The sequence below is a fragment of the Panthera uncia genome (assembly GCF_023721935.1).
Source record: "Panthera uncia isolate 11264 chromosome A1 unlocalized genomic scaffold, Puncia_PCG_1.0 HiC_scaffold_17, whole genome shotgun sequence".
Classification (NCBI taxonomy): domain Eukaryota; kingdom Metazoa; phylum Chordata; class Mammalia; order Carnivora; family Felidae; genus Panthera; species Panthera uncia.
Genome location: NW_026057577.1, coordinates 70,899,071 through 70,916,684, shown reverse-complemented (window position 1 = coordinate 70,916,684; position 17,614 = coordinate 70,899,071). Strand labels below are relative to the sequence as shown.

At 33.4% G+C, this 17,614-nt stretch overlaps 1 protein-coding gene across 7 annotated transcripts in view; it reads left to right on the top strand.

Annotated features, from left to right (window-relative positions):
* The window catches only part of FAM172A (family with sequence similarity 172 member A), a 422,066-nt gene that overhangs the window by 229,623 nt on the left and 174,829 nt on the right, over nucleotides 1-17,614 (top strand). For all 7 annotated transcript variants that reach the window (XM_049648598.1, XM_049648597.1, XM_049648596.1 and 4 more), the window contains one exon: nucleotides 1,694-1,813. In XM_049648598.1, coding sequence (XP_049504555.1) covers nucleotides 1,694-1,813 — 120 coding nt within the window. The remainder of the gene's footprint in view (nucleotides 1-1,693; nucleotides 1,814-17,614) is intronic.

Genomic DNA, 17,614 nt, shown 5'->3' with positions numbered 1-17,614 from the left:
GGAGTTACTTTCCAAATGAAGGATACAGCCCAGAGAAAACAAAGTTTGCTACAATTAGGAAGTTGTTCCCTGAAATTGGAACACAGACAATGTTCTATATGGTCTCTCACTGAGGGAAAAGGGGGTCTTTTGGTCACCTTATATTGCAGAGCAATTGTAAGAGATGCAGTTGAAGACAGAAGCAGATTATGAAAGGCCTTCAGTGTCGCACAGAGTTTGAATTTGATCCTGAGGGCAATGAGTCAGTTTTAAAGTGTCCAATAAACAGGGGGTGAGTAACATGGCAACATTCTCATATTTGCATTTTTAAAAGGTTGTTCTTACTGCAGATTAGAGCATTTAAATAGGCAATAGTAAAAGTAGTAAAAATGGACTGGAGACCATTGCAGTCATCCACTTGTGAAATGATGGTGGTTTGAGCTAAGCCAAAGGAAATGAGAAAAGAGAGAAGTGGATGCATTTAGGATACAGTTGGAGAGAAAATCAATGGGATTTTAATGATTGAACATATATGTGGAGTTTGAGCCAGAGAGAGATAAAAGATGCTCAGATTTTGACTGGAGGTGGGGAGCAAAGACAGTGACATAGGTTTGTAGGTGGAATGTCACATGCAGTGTTGAATTGGTTGAATTTGAAGTATCTGTGGGACATCCATAAGGAAAAGACCATCAACACTTGCATATACGGGTTTGGAGCTTTGAAGAGAAATTTAGGTCACAGATAGACATCAGGGAACAATAGCTTCTAGGTGGCAAGGGAAATCATACTGTGGACCTTAATAAGATATTATAAAATTTCTAAGCTGGAAAATGTAAATAAATTGTTTTCATTGCCTAATATCAGGACAGTTTTAGGGAATTACTCTTTGGTGTTAAAGCTTCAAACAACTATTTGTACAAAACATTTTCATGATCTGCCTTAGTTTTTATCAGTTTGTATTTTGATCAGTGTTATTTAGCTCTTTGGTTTTTTTTTTTCTTTTTTCACATTATCCAGGTTAAACTTTAATTGCAACATTTATCAACTATCAAAATAAATACAACAAAATGAAATTATTATAGAACTTTTGGAATTATAGCAATATGCATATACTAGTGTTTAGCAAGTTAGGAGAAATATACAAGTCTCTGGGTTTATATGTTTAGATTTCTCCCAGTTCTAGAAATAAAATATGTATGGAAAGCACTTTTATAAAAAAGAGTATTTTTAAATAATTTAAATAGAGAATACTTGTTAGTAATTTTCTGCTTACAGAAATACTTAAAAGTTTATAAATTAAAAAAATTAGATTTATGTATAGCAGAAATATTTTCAGATATAAATGTAGAAATATAACTGAATTTTTTAGTTAACAACCTTCTATCGTAAGACGACTGTAACTTTCTGCTATTCAATTCTAATGTATATCTTAATATCTCAGGTATATCCAGAATGTAATTTCCCCTCAAAATGTGGTTATTTTAAATATTTTGTTTCTGAAGATTATGGTAGCAATTAAGCTTAGCAGTAATTACTAATATTTTATCCTCTAATTTGAATTTTCAGTGGTAGTTCTTTTGAGTTGATATTATTCTCAATGAGCTATAACCATCTTATTTCTTGGGCTATGTAAGCAAGCATATAATTTAATTTTTTATTACTATGATAATAATTATATACAGTACATAATATATGACATTTGTTTTCTTTATAGGAAAATGGTTCTCCTGAAGAACATGCGGTCTATGTTTGGGACCATTTCATAGCCCAGTCTGCAGCTGAGAATGTGTTTTTTGTTGCTCACAGTTATGGAGGACTTGCTTTTGTTGAACTGGTGAGTGCACATTTAACTCTGTTTTTAATTCCCAAACTCTTCACAGTCTTATCCGCCCCCCCCCCCCACTCACTTCTAATTGATATCATTACTTTAAATTACTTTATAAAGGGTGAAAACAAAGTATTTTGAGTAGTAATTTTATAATGTTTAAAAAGAGTATGCTTACTTATTTTATTGTGGCAGAGCATTTCAGTACTAACCAGAAGGCTTTTTGCCTATTCCTTATTCCCATGTTACTTCTTAATTTTTATATTATAGACCATTTTCATACCTCTTATGATACTTATGTTTCATGTTTTATGTGTACACGATTGAAGCTTATTTTATGTGTAAACTGTTAAAAATATAAAGAGACCTATTGAATATTTGAGAATATTTTGTTTATCTTTAACTTTTATCTCTACAACTTAGTACTTGATACTTGATAAGAATTCATAGAGTTAGTATTAAAACTATCAGAAAGATTCCATTAATCTACTAAGTGAAATTCATGGTTTGTCCATAAAAATCTTTACGTTTCAAAGTAATCTGATTCTTGGAGTTAAGATTGTGTACATTATAGGAAAAATTATCAAGATTCAAAAATTTTGTATTATTTGCGATGTTATAAGTACCACACCATGTGCCAGTATGAATGGTTAAGGGGATATATTTAATACCAAAAAGGCTCTAGTGAAGAATTTGTGCCTCCACATGTCCATAAACCTTAGGTTACAGAGAGGTACAAGTGCTCCTGTAATAAAATGATTAATTTGATAACAGTGCATGTGATAATTTTAAATCCAAATAGTCTAATGTGGACATCCAAGGTAGGCACAGGATTGGTTGTCTAACTTTTATGTTCCTACACTTTGGTGTGTTTTTCTGTTTGTTGTGGAAATTAAATATACTTTTGTGGCCTTTTTATCCTCCTCAAACCTTATTGCTTACCCACCTGATTTAGATATAAAACTGGTGGTAACACCTGGGAATACTTTAGCCGACCTAAATTCTCAAATGCTTACGCTTTCTTAAGATCAATAAATAAGTTAAATCTTTTATTTATTAAATAGATTTCACTTTTTAGAAATTATTTTCAAGTACTTTTAATTCTGCTGTGTTTATTTTAATATATAATGGATATTTTAGGTTAGTTTGTTAACATAAAACTATGATGATGTTGTCTTTCCAATAGTTGTCTCTAGACCCTACAGATAGAGATCTATATAGACACACACACATATGCATATACCATATATATATATATATATATATATATATATATATATATATCCACCCTAGGTTTTCTTTGTAAGCCATTAAATTACTTAAAACGTGAAATTTCATTGGCTTTTAGAGTAACTTAAAATATATCTGGAAGCCTGCGAGACTAACCAAATTCCAGATTAATGTAAAACATAAATTCCCATTTATTGCTTTTAGACAGTTTAAAAAAAAAAAAACTGTTTATACATCAAATTTGGAATTTAAGTGAATATTGGACAGTTCTTCAAATGAACTTAAGATGCCAGAGTAACAGATGACCAGTGTGTCCGTCCTATTTTGCCTATCCTTCTTGTCACACACTGGTGGATATTTCTCCACTTTTGTTCCAGTTTAATATAAAGCACACAGATGTTTCAGAACAAGACTTGACTTCTGACCTTGAGGCTATTAGGGTCAGGGTCCTCAGGGCCTGTGAAATTATCACAAGCTGAGCTAAAGTTTTTCTCCATCACAGGAAGTAACCAGTAAGTAAGAAGTTAAAAAGGAGCTTTGTCAGAGAGACAAGATGGTCTCAGTGAGGGTCAGCTTCTGTAGTCTGCTATCTCTGCAGGAGGTGCATGCATGGGAGGAGGAATATAATATAACCACTGGCACATCACATATCTGTCAGGCAACACCAGGACTGAGAAGTCTATTTAATGTAATGTACCTTGTTTAGGTTTTAAAATATTAATGGTGATCATCTCAACTGCATAACATTTGCTACTTTTTGTGAAGTACCCTTGATAGGGGGTTGTAATAGGGGCGTACACATTGTGGCAACTGAAGAAAAAGTGGTTTCTGGCCTAATAATATAGATTCTTCTGAGCAAATAACAACAGTAAAAACCACTGATGAGTTTTACATAAATTTTTGACAAAGCTTGATTAATATATTTAAGGCCATTATGTTTCTACTTAACTTCAAAAGGATTTTTAAAAGACAGCGTTGTTAAACAAACAGAAAATATTGAAATATTTTTAAACCTTTGCTTTTTGCTGAAAGCTGAATAATATTCTTTTGTATTCTCCCTGGTATTCTTAGCAGGGAAATCATGGTGTTTAAAATGTTCACAAATATTTATTCTCTTGAGATTTTTCAACATTAGTGTAATATATCAAATTATTTTATATGGATTCAGAATTTTAATATTAACTTTACAAGACAGTGATTTGTGAAAATGTTAAATTTTGTTTTAGAATTCTGTCTCAGTAGTACCTTATACACATCGGACATTAAATCTTTAGGATTTCAGTAAAGTTTAACTTTTTTTTGAATTGTCATAAAATTTTACTCTTGTTAACAGGCTCTGTCTACACCATCCCTTCTTTCTCTTTCAACTTTTGTGTCTCTCTTCCCCCCCCCAACCCCTTGTTTTTAGAACAGTCCTAGTTTGTACCATTATGTTGGAATGCGTGGAGTTTTTCTACCATTTTCATATCGCATATTTTAAAATGTATCTTGCCTTTAAATTAAGCTAAAATTGTGTATAATTGTTTAAAATTAAATGTGCTGCTAATAGATATCTGAAAATAAATGACTTTTATGTTTAGAGCACAAAATATTTGTAGAACTTTCATATTTTGCAAATTGTTGTTTTTGAAAACTGAGAACATTTATGATTATGTCACATCTTAAAGTTTTGAGTTTCTCCTGAAGCATACATTATAATTAAGAGATTTATTTTCAAAAGCAATGCTCATTTTCTAGTAATAAATCTTGGAACTTGATCAGATCTAACGTCATAAAAACAGCATACAGTTTACTAAAATAATGAGAAAAGTAATATTAAAAATACCTTTTTCACTGCATTTATAACCACCATATGGTAACAACTCAAACTTACTCTCTAAACTTTCTGTGATTCTTGCAAAAATAGATATTGATAAGACAGTTCTAGAAGCAATTCCAGCATTCACTCATTAAAGACAAAAGAGAAGAACTATTTATTTTATGAATTGGTGATGAATTTTTTAAAGTAATATATCTGCCCTATGTTATCTTTTCTGTGTATTTAAAATAGCACCAATATATAGAGTTCCAGTAATTAAACCATCATTTACAAAGTTTTAAATTGCTGTTTTTAGAAATTCTGTTTTATACATGATAGAATGAGTAGTCATAACTAGAATGCATTTACCAAATCCTTTCAGAAAGGTATCTACTTTTGCCTTATATTAGTTGTTAAAAATTCAAGCTCATTTCTTGGAAACTGTCATGAAAAAACAACACAGTTTTAAGCTTTTTATCATCTTTTTCACTACCCACTTTGATGAAGTGATTCCATTGCTTACATTGTTGGTCATTTCAAAGTGCTTTGCTTTTGTGTTTCTTTCTAGCTGAGAGTTTGACAAAATCAAGCAACCTTAAAATTTTCTTTTATTTGGAAATAGGTTAGCTTTCCTTGTCAATGCCCAGTTTCCAGTCTCAGCTCACCTTACCTTCCATGTTTGCAGTGCTCAATAAATCAATTTGCATTCAGATTTCTTTCTTTAATCAAAGTGAGAGTGTTGATATTTTTTAATAAAACACATTAAATAATTTTAACCATTATATTTCATTAGTTTATTGAATCATCTTAGCTGATATAAAATTGTTATTTTTCTTATGACTTTTTTTTCTTTCTCCATATTATTAGTGATATGTTCACAACTACCACTAAAAACATCACTTAAAATGTGTGAAAACTGCTCCTTTTGAAAGTGTATCTCTACCCACTTTTGATTTTGGTTTCTCCATGCTTGTCAGCACTTGATTGGCACCTCACTTGCATGTGAATTAAGGACTGAAGGGAACGCTATTTCCCTGCCATTGTTCCATGCTGGGCTCCCTAGCCTTCAGGCAGCCTAAGCTGACCTTCAGCAGCTGATAGAGGACTAGTTTTTGGACTTAGCTGTGTGAGGACACCCAAGCTCAGTCCACTCTGAGTCAATCTTTAAAATTGCCTGCAGCACGATTTGGATTGATGCTGAAGAGAAAATGGAATGGGACTAAAAGTATTCATTTTGTACCTTCAGTGACATCAGCTAACTATGACCTTAAAGAAGCGTCATCTACATTTTGTCTAGAAAGAACAAAGTAAATTAGATGTTGGGAGTATATCTGTGTACTAGTATATAGATATTGGTAGTGATGTGCTCAGTGGGAATAGCTAAAAGTTGGGCTACTGGGAATCAAGAATTGAGGCGAGGTAGAAAAAGTAAGGGGTAAAGCAAAGAAAAATCGAGCCATGATAGAATCAAAATAATTCAGGCCAAAGCCACTTCTTACAAACCTGGTTTAAAATTCAGTGAAAATAAGTTGCCATTTGTAATATCGTTTTAATTTCTGATTTGGTTGCCTCCATGATGCAAACGGCATGTTAATGTATGGAATGATTACAACTTGTTGTGTGGAATGCTATCTTAATTTTTTTACTTATCTTATAGGAAGACAGTTTAGTTTCTTTATTCTGTAGGCTCGTAAAAGAGAAGAACCGGAGGTTATGTTATTTTTGTCTTCTCTGTTCAGTTTTATTTTATGCCTTGCATATAGTGTGGATACTATCTTTTGACTGATTGTTGGTAACAGTAATTTTAGGAGTTAGTTGCAAGAATACGAATGAGATCCAAAGAATGGGCTTTACCCGTAAAGAAGTAGTGGGAGTGGTAAAGAAGAAGCACACATTCAAAATGTTAAGGAAACAGATTCTCCATGGCTTAGTGATACTGGATCCAGAAAACTGAATGAGAAAACAAAGGTTATAGTATATCCTTGGCCCATACACACCTACAGAAGCATATCAAAGTGTATGTAAAAGGAATTCAAGCACAACAGAGAAAGAATAATAAACAATGATTATGCAGATATGTAGGTATTTGGGGGAAATGTTTGCACATACTGTGCCATTAATAATTGTTAATTTAAAAAATAATAATTGTGGTTAATGATAAATGATTGAGTCATTTCAAGTCAAATCAAGTCAGTGTTTTAAAAAAGGAAAGGAGAGGGGTTCCTGGGTGGCTCAGTCAGTTGAGCATCCAACTTCAGCTCAGGTCATGATCACATAGTTTGTGGGTTTGAGCCCCATGTTTGGCTCTGTGTTGACAGCCCAGAGCCTGTAGCCTGCTTCAGATTCTCTCTCTCTCTGTCTCTCTGTCTCTCTGTCTCTCTCTCTCTCTCTCTCTCTCTTTCTCTCTCTCCCCCTCCCTCCCTCCTCCCCCATTCACACTGTGTCTTTCTCTCTCTCAAAAATAAGCATTAAAAAAATAAAAATAAAACAAAAAGGAGAGAGTTATATATACAGATGTGACTTGTTAATAAACTCCACAGGAGTACCTGTGTACTGGGATTTGATTTTTTTTTTTAACTTTTACTCAAATAATTTTTAATAAGTATTAGGAGGACCACTGTTTGAAAGAATGACTCAGTTTGTTCATTTTTATGTTAACTTCTCTCCTTTTGTCCCATATCTAATCAGCCAACACATTTTGGCAGTTATTTTCCTTTGAAATATTAATCATGTCTTTTCTTCTCTGTGCCTACTGTTAATTTCATCATTTCACAACTATACCACTGTACTCTTCTACCCATTTCCTACTGGCTGTCTTTACTCTTTATTTCGTGCTATATACCATGCCATAGATCATATTATTCAAACACCCCTTTTACCCTGCCATTCCAGAATCACACTGGGTCCAATTATCTACTGCATCATGTCTCCTCTCTATAACTCTACAACCCTCTGTATAATCTGATTCTTTCTTTCCAACTGTATTTTTCCTAGTACAAACTTTCAGTTCTAGTCTTAATTTCCTTATTGCCATTGCTCCATCTCACTACACCTCCACCTCTGGCCTCCAAGCCCAGGGTAGTAGGAGAACACAACACTCAAAAGATGACCTGAGTTTGGGGCGCCTGGGTGGCTCAGTTGGTTGGGTGTCCGACTTGAGCTCAGGTCGTGATCTCACAGTCCGTGAGTTCGAGCCCTGCGTCAGGCTCTGTCCTGACAGCTCTGAGCCTGGAGCCTGCTTTGGATTCTGTGTCTCCCCCTCTCTCTGCCCCTCCCCTGCTCATACTCTGTGTCAAAAATAAATAAAAACATTTAAAAAAATTTAAAAAAAAGATGACCTGAGCTTGAATCCTAGTTCTGACACCTACAAATTATGATAACTTGGGTCAAATCCCTTTTGTGTGCTCTCCTGTAAAATTCCTGGTTTTTAGGAATTAAAGCAGTGTTAGTTGAGTACCAGTCTAGATGCCCACAGGATATGTTCATTCACGTTTTTGCTAATGCCATTTCCCCTTCCCAAGTGAAAGAATTTCCCTCCTTACTAGATTTTTCACAAGTCTTCTCACTTAACTCCCCATTTTTCTGTAGTATTTATATGTTTCACAAATGAAAACTTTAGTTTTGTTTTACTAATCAGTTTTGTTTTTATCTTTTATCTCCGAATCTTGTCTTGCCCAGATTCTCTAGAACAACTGCTCTTGTTCCACCACCCCTCCCCATGTTTGGAAATAATATGTATTACAATAACATGAGTAGTCTTAAATATCCTCAACGTGCAAAGTTAACTGACCTATATATTCAGTGTGAGCATTAGCAATAACTCTTTTACTAATTAAACTTAATCATTCTTTGTACCTTCTGTTGGAATATTGACTAATTTGGGAATTCTGCCTAATCAATTCTTTCACATCAGACAGTATTACCCTTTTGTTCCCAATGTTAGTCTCGTGTAGTCTTCTCTCTACTGGTATCCTCCTCCCTTAGGCTGATTGAAAAGATTGCTTCTCTTGACTCGCTCTTCAAAGTATAGTCTTCCTAATCAAAGAAGGAACTAAGTTATAACTACGTCCGTGTAATGTTGTGTAGCAATGTATGGACTAAGTCTTGGAAACTTTGCATTTCATCCCCAATCATGAGTGTAATATTGCCTTTTGCTTAATAATTGGCTTACCTTTGCTTATTTCCATTTTATTAACTTAAAAAAAATTAAGATGATATAATTAAGATTTATTAAGCTTTCTTAAGATATAATTCATATGCCATAAAATTCATCTTTTAAAGTATACAATTCATTCGTTGTTAGTATATTCACAGAATTGTACAAACATCAGTACTGTCTAATTTTAGAACACTTTTATCATCACAAAGGAAACTCAATACCCATTAGCCAGCATTCCCCACATTTTCAGTCCCACCAGCAATATATGAGAGTTCCAGTTTCTCTACAACCTCACCAATACTTGTTATTGTTTGTCTTTTTTATTTTTGCCACTCTAGTGGGGGTGAACCAGTATCTCATTATGGTTTTTATTTGCATTTCTCTAGCAACTAATGATTTTAAACATCTTTTCATGTGCTTATTGGCCATTTGTGTATTTTCTTTAAAGTAATGTCTATTTAAATTTTTTGTCCATTTTTTGTGTTGTCATTGTATTGTTGAGTTGTAAGAGTTCTGTATAAATTCTGATACAAGCCCCTTATCACATAAATGATTTGCAAATACTTTCTCCCATTCGTTGGGTTATCTTTTCACTTTCTTGATTATGTCCTTTGAAGTAGAGAAATTTTTGGATTTGATGAAGTTGAATTTATCTGGTTTCTGTTTTTGTCACTTGATTTCATTTTTGCACATCACGTGAAATGTGGTACAACATAATTCTTTTAAATGTGGATATTCAGTTGTCTCAGCACCATTTGTTGAAAAGACTGTTCTTGCCCCTTTGATGTGTCTTAGCACCTTTGACTATTAATATATAAGAGTTAGCTTCTAGAGTCTCAGTTCCATTTCATTGATATATGTGTCACTTCTTAGACCAGCACCACAGTGACTTGATTACCATAGCTTTGTAGTGAGTTTTGAAGTTGAGAAGTGTAGATTCTCCAACTTTGTTCTTTTTGAAGAATGTTTTGGCTGTTTTAGGTCTCTTGCATATCCATATGTGTTTTAGGATAAATTTCTGCAAGAAAGGGGACTGGATTTTTATTGGGACTAAATTTCCAAATCAATTTGGGGAGTAGTGCCATCTTAATAATGTCTTCCATTCCATGAACATAGGCTTTCTTTCCATTTATTTAGATCTTTTTTCAAAATGTTTTATTGCTTCCAGTATACAAGTCTTACACTTCTTTTGTTAAATTTATTTTTCAGTATTTTGTTCTTTTTGATGCTATTATAACTGAAATTATTTCTTAATTTCACTTTCAGATTGTTGACTCTTGGTGTAAAAATACAATTTTTGTGTATTGGTCTTGTATCCTACAGCTTTGCCACACTCATTTATTTGTTCCTGTGTGTGTGTGTGTGTGTATGTGTGTGTGTGATTTTCTATATTCAACATCATATAATATTGAATGAAAGTAATTTTACTTCTTTACTAATCAAGATGCTTTGCTTTTCTTCTTTCTCCTTTTTTTTTTTTAATTTTCTAATTGATCTGTCCAGTACAATGATGAATAGAAAGAAGTACTTACACTTAGATCACACTTACAAAAGACATCTTTTTGTTCCTGGTCTTAAGGAAAAAACATTAATTGTTTCACCATTAAGTATGTTACTTGTGATTATTTCTATTAAGAACCTATGTGCTTCTTCATGTTTATATCCCTCATTTACACCAAGATCAGGTTGTTCAAAAGGCGGAAATGGAGAAAATTTTAACTAATCTTTTGTTAATGTTTATTTATTTATTTTTGAGAGAGAGAGAACATGCACAAGCAGGGAAGGAGCAGAGAGAGAGAGGGAGACAGAATCCAAAGTAGGCTCCAGACTCTAAGCTGGCAGCACAGAGCCCAATGCAGGGCTCGATCTCACGAACTGTTAGGTCATGACCTGAGCCAAGGTTGAACGCTTAACCGTGTGAGCCACCCAAGGGCCCCTCACTAATCTTTCATAAGAATATTTTTGTAGAATAAAGAATCCATATTACTATAATAGAATTACCTTTCGATGAGGCTTTTCACTATCCACATAAATGTGCTGCATCCAGGTCTTATTGCCCTTTGACTGTGCAGCTATGAGAATGGGCACTGTATCTGTTGATTCAACAAAGAATGCCAGGAAACCACAGGTAAGATGAGCACAATAGAGGTGCCTGAATGGCTCAGTTAAGCGTTAAGTGGCTCGGTTAAGCATCCAGCTCTTGATTTTGGTTCAAGTCATAATCTCAACATTTCATAGGATCGAGCCTCACATCAAGCTCTGCTCTGACAACATGGAGCCTGCTTGGGATTCTCTCTCTTCCTCTCTCTCTGCCTCTCCCCCACTGGTGCGCTCTCGCTCACTCGTTCTCTCTCTCTCAAAATAAATAAATAAATATGTTTTAAAAATTAGTACAATAACATGTTATGGAAAACCCAGAGAAATTGATATATTACTTTTTCCATTGGAGTTATGAAAGATCATAATGAGAGATTTTGCATCTTATTGCAGGTATGAGAGCATGATTGACTATTATAAACCTTTTATAAGGGGGATCATAGAAAAACAAATTTCAGTTAATAAAGAGGCTGTTTTTATTATACTTACAACATTATGATAATCACTTAGTGTAAGCACTCACCCAAATAAGATTCCCAACCACAGTGACACCTCTGATTTGATACCACAAATTGAAAAGCACTCTTACAGGACAAAAACTTTGCAATCAAAACCATTTAACTTCTGTCTTAGAAGTTGCATTTCAATCCTGATTAAGTAATGTACTCAGATTAACTCGGGAGCCAGGTAGACTCAGACTCAAAAGCATACTAGATCCAGATCCATGTTAGGATACAGTTTAAGAGAATAAAGATAGAAGCCAGATCTGGGCAAAGGTCTCACTACTAGAGTTTAGGATGGGTTCAGGAAGAGCTAATTCAGCTGGAGAGATTGGCTTTGGAGGTGAACCTCACTAGGTAAGCATCGATAGAGCATGGTGAACTCAGGTTTAAAAATAGGAGGTATAATCTGGTTGCAGAGAACAGACAAGGCATTGGGTAGTAAATCAGTAAATAGAATGTAGTCACTGGTTCTAAGAGTACCTCTTCTCCCCAACCATAGCCCCACGTCATGCATTATAGGGAAGGAAAAGAAAAACAAAACAAAACAAAACAGGATGCAGCACTGGGACGGGGATAAACAAGGCAAGGGTTAAAGCTTCAGGCATTATTGGCTAGAGGTTTAGAAATGGAATCCTTTCCTGAGAAATAAAGAGGATATAGCAGTAGGCAAAAACATGAGAAAGATTATAAAATGATGAATCAAGGCATAACTCCAATTTATTTGGCTTAGTTCAGAATAGGATACAGTAGAATGCTACCTTCTAAGGCCACGTAGATAGCCAGGGCCTATCCTTGGTATCCTGATTATCAGGTTCCTATGTCAATAAAGAAGACAAAGTAGGAACAGCTATCATTTTTCCTGTTCTCATGGCTCTGAAATGATGACACTATGAGTGTAAAACTTTTTGTGCCCAGCGAAACAAAGTGATATTGTTCTAAGTTGAGGTGATCTTAATTTTTAGAGTTGGGGACTTTTAGCACCTATACAGATGTCATTTCTCTCTCTCATCTTTTTTTGTTACTGGTTTTCACCACTGTTTCAGTGAATAGATTTAGATCACAGTAAAGCCACCTGGACCACATAAGTTTGACTCTATAGAAATTATTTCTTGGGATTGAATATTATGTACTCAAAACAAAAAATGGTTTAGAAAACTATTCAAGATACTAATTCATTTTTTCATTTGAACATCCCACTCTGTATGTACTGGTAAAACAGGTTAGAGCACATGATCCCTAGCCTCAAGAAGGTGGTAGGCTAAATAGGAAACACATTTAAACAAATAGTAATATATATAGTACAATGCCTGTGAAGTGGGGTTATAGACAAGATGTTAACTCCCCCAGTGTAAAGATCCATAACATAAGTTTGTCTTAGCTAAATTTGGGAAGAATTGTTTCTGTTAATAAATTAATAGGCTCTTTTTATCAGAAAATAAAAACTCTGTAATGCATTTTTATCCTTGTCTCCCATAAACCAGAGCTATGGTTAGTTTTTCATTTCATTAATTATTCTCAGCTTCAATCTTTTATTCCGTGTCTTAATTCACAGGTATGTTTGGCTTTAAGTCATCACAGAGTCCTTTTGTAAATTGGCAAAGAATAAATAGCTAGTTCATTATTTTCTCTGGTTCCTACTATGCTGCTAGCCTAGCTGGACCTGTAATAAGTATATACTCAATAAATAGTGTTTGATCCTGTATTCATATAGAGATAAGTTATTAAAAGTAGATCTCATTTGGTGCTTTGTTGGGTCAGATGAAGAAAGTAAGGTGTAGACATTCATATAGGACAATAAGATAGAGCAAAGCAGGGTGGATGAGAGAACAAAGTTGATTATTTACGATGTAAAACAGGACATTTAGAATCAGTACGTGTGAGTGTGTAAGAGGTATAGCCTATGTTCCTGAAATTTTGGACACGTAGAAGGACCATTAATGGAAATTGGTCAGTGAATGAAGAAAAATGACTAAGAAGATACTGAAATCTCTACTCAAGGGAAGTAGCCAAACTTAACCCTAACCCCAAAACTAGTTATGTTTTCTCTGATTAGATTAAGTTATATCTCATATCCTGTAGGAAAAAAAAAATGTCTATTTAAATATGTATTAGTGTATTCAGATTTCTTCTTAGTTTTCCGTATCTTATTTTAATTTTTCTCATAAAGAAGTTTATTAAAGAGCATAAGAATACAATAAAAATTGCTATTTAATATTTCAGTGACAATTTTATAATTGAGTTGAATGATTAAAAACTGTTCTAATTTTTAATACACCTAGTTTATGCCTAATATTCATAAACCTTGACATCTAGTTTTTAACGTCATATCTCTAAATTTCTTTACTGTATTAATCAGACATTTGGATTAGGAGAAAAATTTGACATTTACCTTTGTAAAGGAGAGGCACTGGTCATAAAGATAAAGCACCTCAACTTTCTCCTATAGTAGAAATTCCCTATCTTGACATCTTTCCAGTTACAAGACATCAAGGAATGCTTTATAATTATAAATGTTGATTTTCTTAAAAAAAAAAAAAAAACTCTAGTAGCCTGTCTGCTAAGGACAAAGAAACCTTGACTTTCTCTATAACGTGGTGCCCTGTGAACAATTGTCATAAAATGGTATGAGATCACTAGCCCCATTGCATTGCCTTTGTTATATTACTGCTCAGTATACCTCAGAAAAAATTCCTAATTTCAGTATCATTAGTAGTGTAATAATAGTTTTTATCACTGTTACAGGCTGGGTCTTACATTTTCAATTTTGCATTTTTAGGATATCTACCTAAATATTAGACATATTTATGTTTATATTATGTCCATATATTTAAATGTGTCATAACATATTAGCTATCTTTAGCATATTATAAACCTTAACATTTGGTGATACTTACATTTTCTCTAAGATTTTACAATATATTTTCAAGCAAAACAGATACCTTCATATCTGATTGCTGTATATGAGCCCTCTCTCACTCTCATGAAGCCCTGTCATTGCTGTTATAATAGAATCCATATAATCTGTCAGCCATCCAGGGGGGTGCTCAAAACATGGTTGGGTCAAGAACAATTCTAAGCAATTCGTAGCAATGTCTTTGAAAATGGACATTTTAAGTAGAACTGGCATTTATGAATGTCTTACACATCAGAAGGCAGCAACAGCATCTTCATATTCATCAGCAGCATCACTAATGTTTTAATGATACTCAGTGTGCACTAGGCCCTGTCCTTACCATATAGTTTATATAAATATATTTTATCTCATTTAATCCTCATAAATCTTTGTGAACTAGACACTGTTATCATCCCCATCTTATAGATGAGAAACATTTAAATATATATTTTCTTCCTTTGAAAGCAGACCTCTCATTTTGTTTTTTGTTTTTGTTTTTGTTTTTGTTTTTAGATCTCTCATTTTGTTACAGTGGGTTTTGTTTCTCCTCTCATCAAGTAGTGCGGAATAAATGATATAATATACTAACTATCGCAACTCTTATCCCTAAAACACAACCTCCTGGTTTTTCATGTGTTTCAGGATTCAAATCTACATTTCTCGGTACATGATGATTTGGTTTTTATTCTGTGTCCTATTTACTGCTTATTCCTTTCTGTGCTTCCAAGCAGACTTTCAATTTTAATCAATTCTTAATTACCCTAACTAATGAAGGGGAAAGAAGGTGTAGAAATTTTAAAATAACAGGCAGTCCCCAAATCATTTATATTTGAAGTTTGAATATGTGTTGATGTGGTGCTCTGGAAATTCAGTTTAAACTGAAAAATTGAAAACAGTTTATGAAGGTCTGGAAAGCAGCTGAATTTCCTTGGCCAAGCCTCTGGTTGGCTCTTCTTTGTAGCTCATTCCGTTCTGGAAATAGACAGTTGTCTTCTAATACCAACCAAATAGAATTGACCTTTTAAGTCTCACTGGAACAGTCTCTGCTACCAGTGTTTGCTCTTTCGCATTATCCATATCTGTAAGTTACACCTGAAAGTAATAGCTATGTAACATAGCACCTACCAAGTACCAGACATTGTTTTAAGTGCTTTGTATATATTAATTCATGTGATCCTTATAACAATGCCATGATGTAGGTATTAGCATTATTCTCAGTTACAAATGAGGATACCGAGGCACCAAGATGTTAAGTGTTAAGATCATACAACCAGTAAGTGATGGAGGCAGAATTAAACCTAAGCTTTCTGGCCCCAAAGTTTATGCTCATAACCATTATACATACTGCCCCTCGGAACAGAGCATTAGTCTAGGATACTATTGGATTTGGTCATTACACATTGTTTTAGCAAGACATTTTACAACTTAGATTGAACTCTGTAGGTAGGTATTATTAGCCCCATTGTAACAGGTGAAAAACTGGGAAAAGTTGAGGAACTTGTTCAGGGTTGCACAACCAAGGTCAGAGCCAGAATGGAAATCCACCTTGAAATCAAATTTGAAATTGAAATGCGGTATGAGAATTAATGAATTTACTCAAGAAGTGCTCTTCCCTCTGATGGGTTTTTGAAAACACTGCATGAAACAAATCTATATTATAATAGGATATTTTTAATTGATGAGGGAATTTCTCATTTAAAGAAAGTCTACATTTATATTTGTAAAGTACAGAACTTTTTGGTAAACTGAGTGTCATACCTAACATACTTTTTAAATTGAGAACATGCTCTTAAAAGCAAAAAATACACATATTGTGCAGATTTAGATCAGGAAGAATATTATTCATTGCCTATCACATCGACACATATCAAATATTAGATGATAGTACTCTAAAATTGTTTTTCTATTTTTTTCCTGCATATTGGAGAAAATATTGCAATTTAAATATTGTAACAAAAAGTGAAACAACAGTTGCTTCATTCTTTGAATTTTACTTACTGTAAATTGGAGTTTACATTTCACTGCAAATATCAGACTACTTGATCAAAAGTTTTATATTCGAAATTAAAAATAGAAAAGGAAACATTTGAGTCCCTGGAATTAACCTATTTTGTGTCTCTGATTTATTATAAGCACTTCATCTGATATCTAATATTTGAAGAGCTATAAAAGGGCATTATGGTGCTTTGATTTTATATCTCCATGCTTGCTCCATGTAAACAGCAAAGTTTTTATAAAGCTTTAACTCTAAGTAAAGAGGCTCAAACAAATGAATGACATACTTATGCCTTAGGAAAAAAAAAATTTATTAGAGTAAATTTAAGCTTAAAATCTTACTAATGTAGAAAGCACTAGAAATGTGAAAAATAAAAAGTAAGCTATGTTTATCCTGCATAGTCTCATATTTCTTTTCATTGGCTAAATAAACGAGTGTTATATCTGTGTCCTCTCAACAGCTAAATAAACGGTTTTACATAGTGAAGCTTTATATTAGATGTCTGATTTTCATATTTTATATAGTGTTTTGTTAAGGAGAGCTCACACATCAATAAGTGAAGGAAAAATCATATATTTTATTTTTAATATTAGAAATATTTGCTACACACCTTTTAGAAAATGTGTCTGCAGCTAGGGTTTTAAATTTAGAATTTCAAAGTAAATGTACTAGCAGATGTTTACAGAGTTTTTTATACATTTGGCAGTATCTTTATTATAGTTGCTGATGCTATAATTCCTATTTAAAATATGATTTTGGCTTTTAAGTTATGAAGGGCTTTTATAAAATGTGATATTCCTAAGGAGAGACTGTAGGTTTAAAAACAAAAGAAAAATGAAAATATTTTGGAAATAATTTTGTGCTCAGGTACTTGCTTGAATACCTGATAATTAAGCATTCTCGATGTAGCCTTATACAGCATCTGACTTGCCTTCAAGACCATTTAACAGGGATAGAGCTTTGTGTACTAACTTTGTGTACTAAGTAGCCCTTGAACTTATTATGCATTCTAATCAGATTTTAGAGTGGTTTTTGGAAATAGAGATTTTACCTTTAAAAGAAAAACTGCTTCTATATCGATAGGTTAACCACTATAGAAGATAATCTTCGGTGACTGAGAATGATGACTATAAT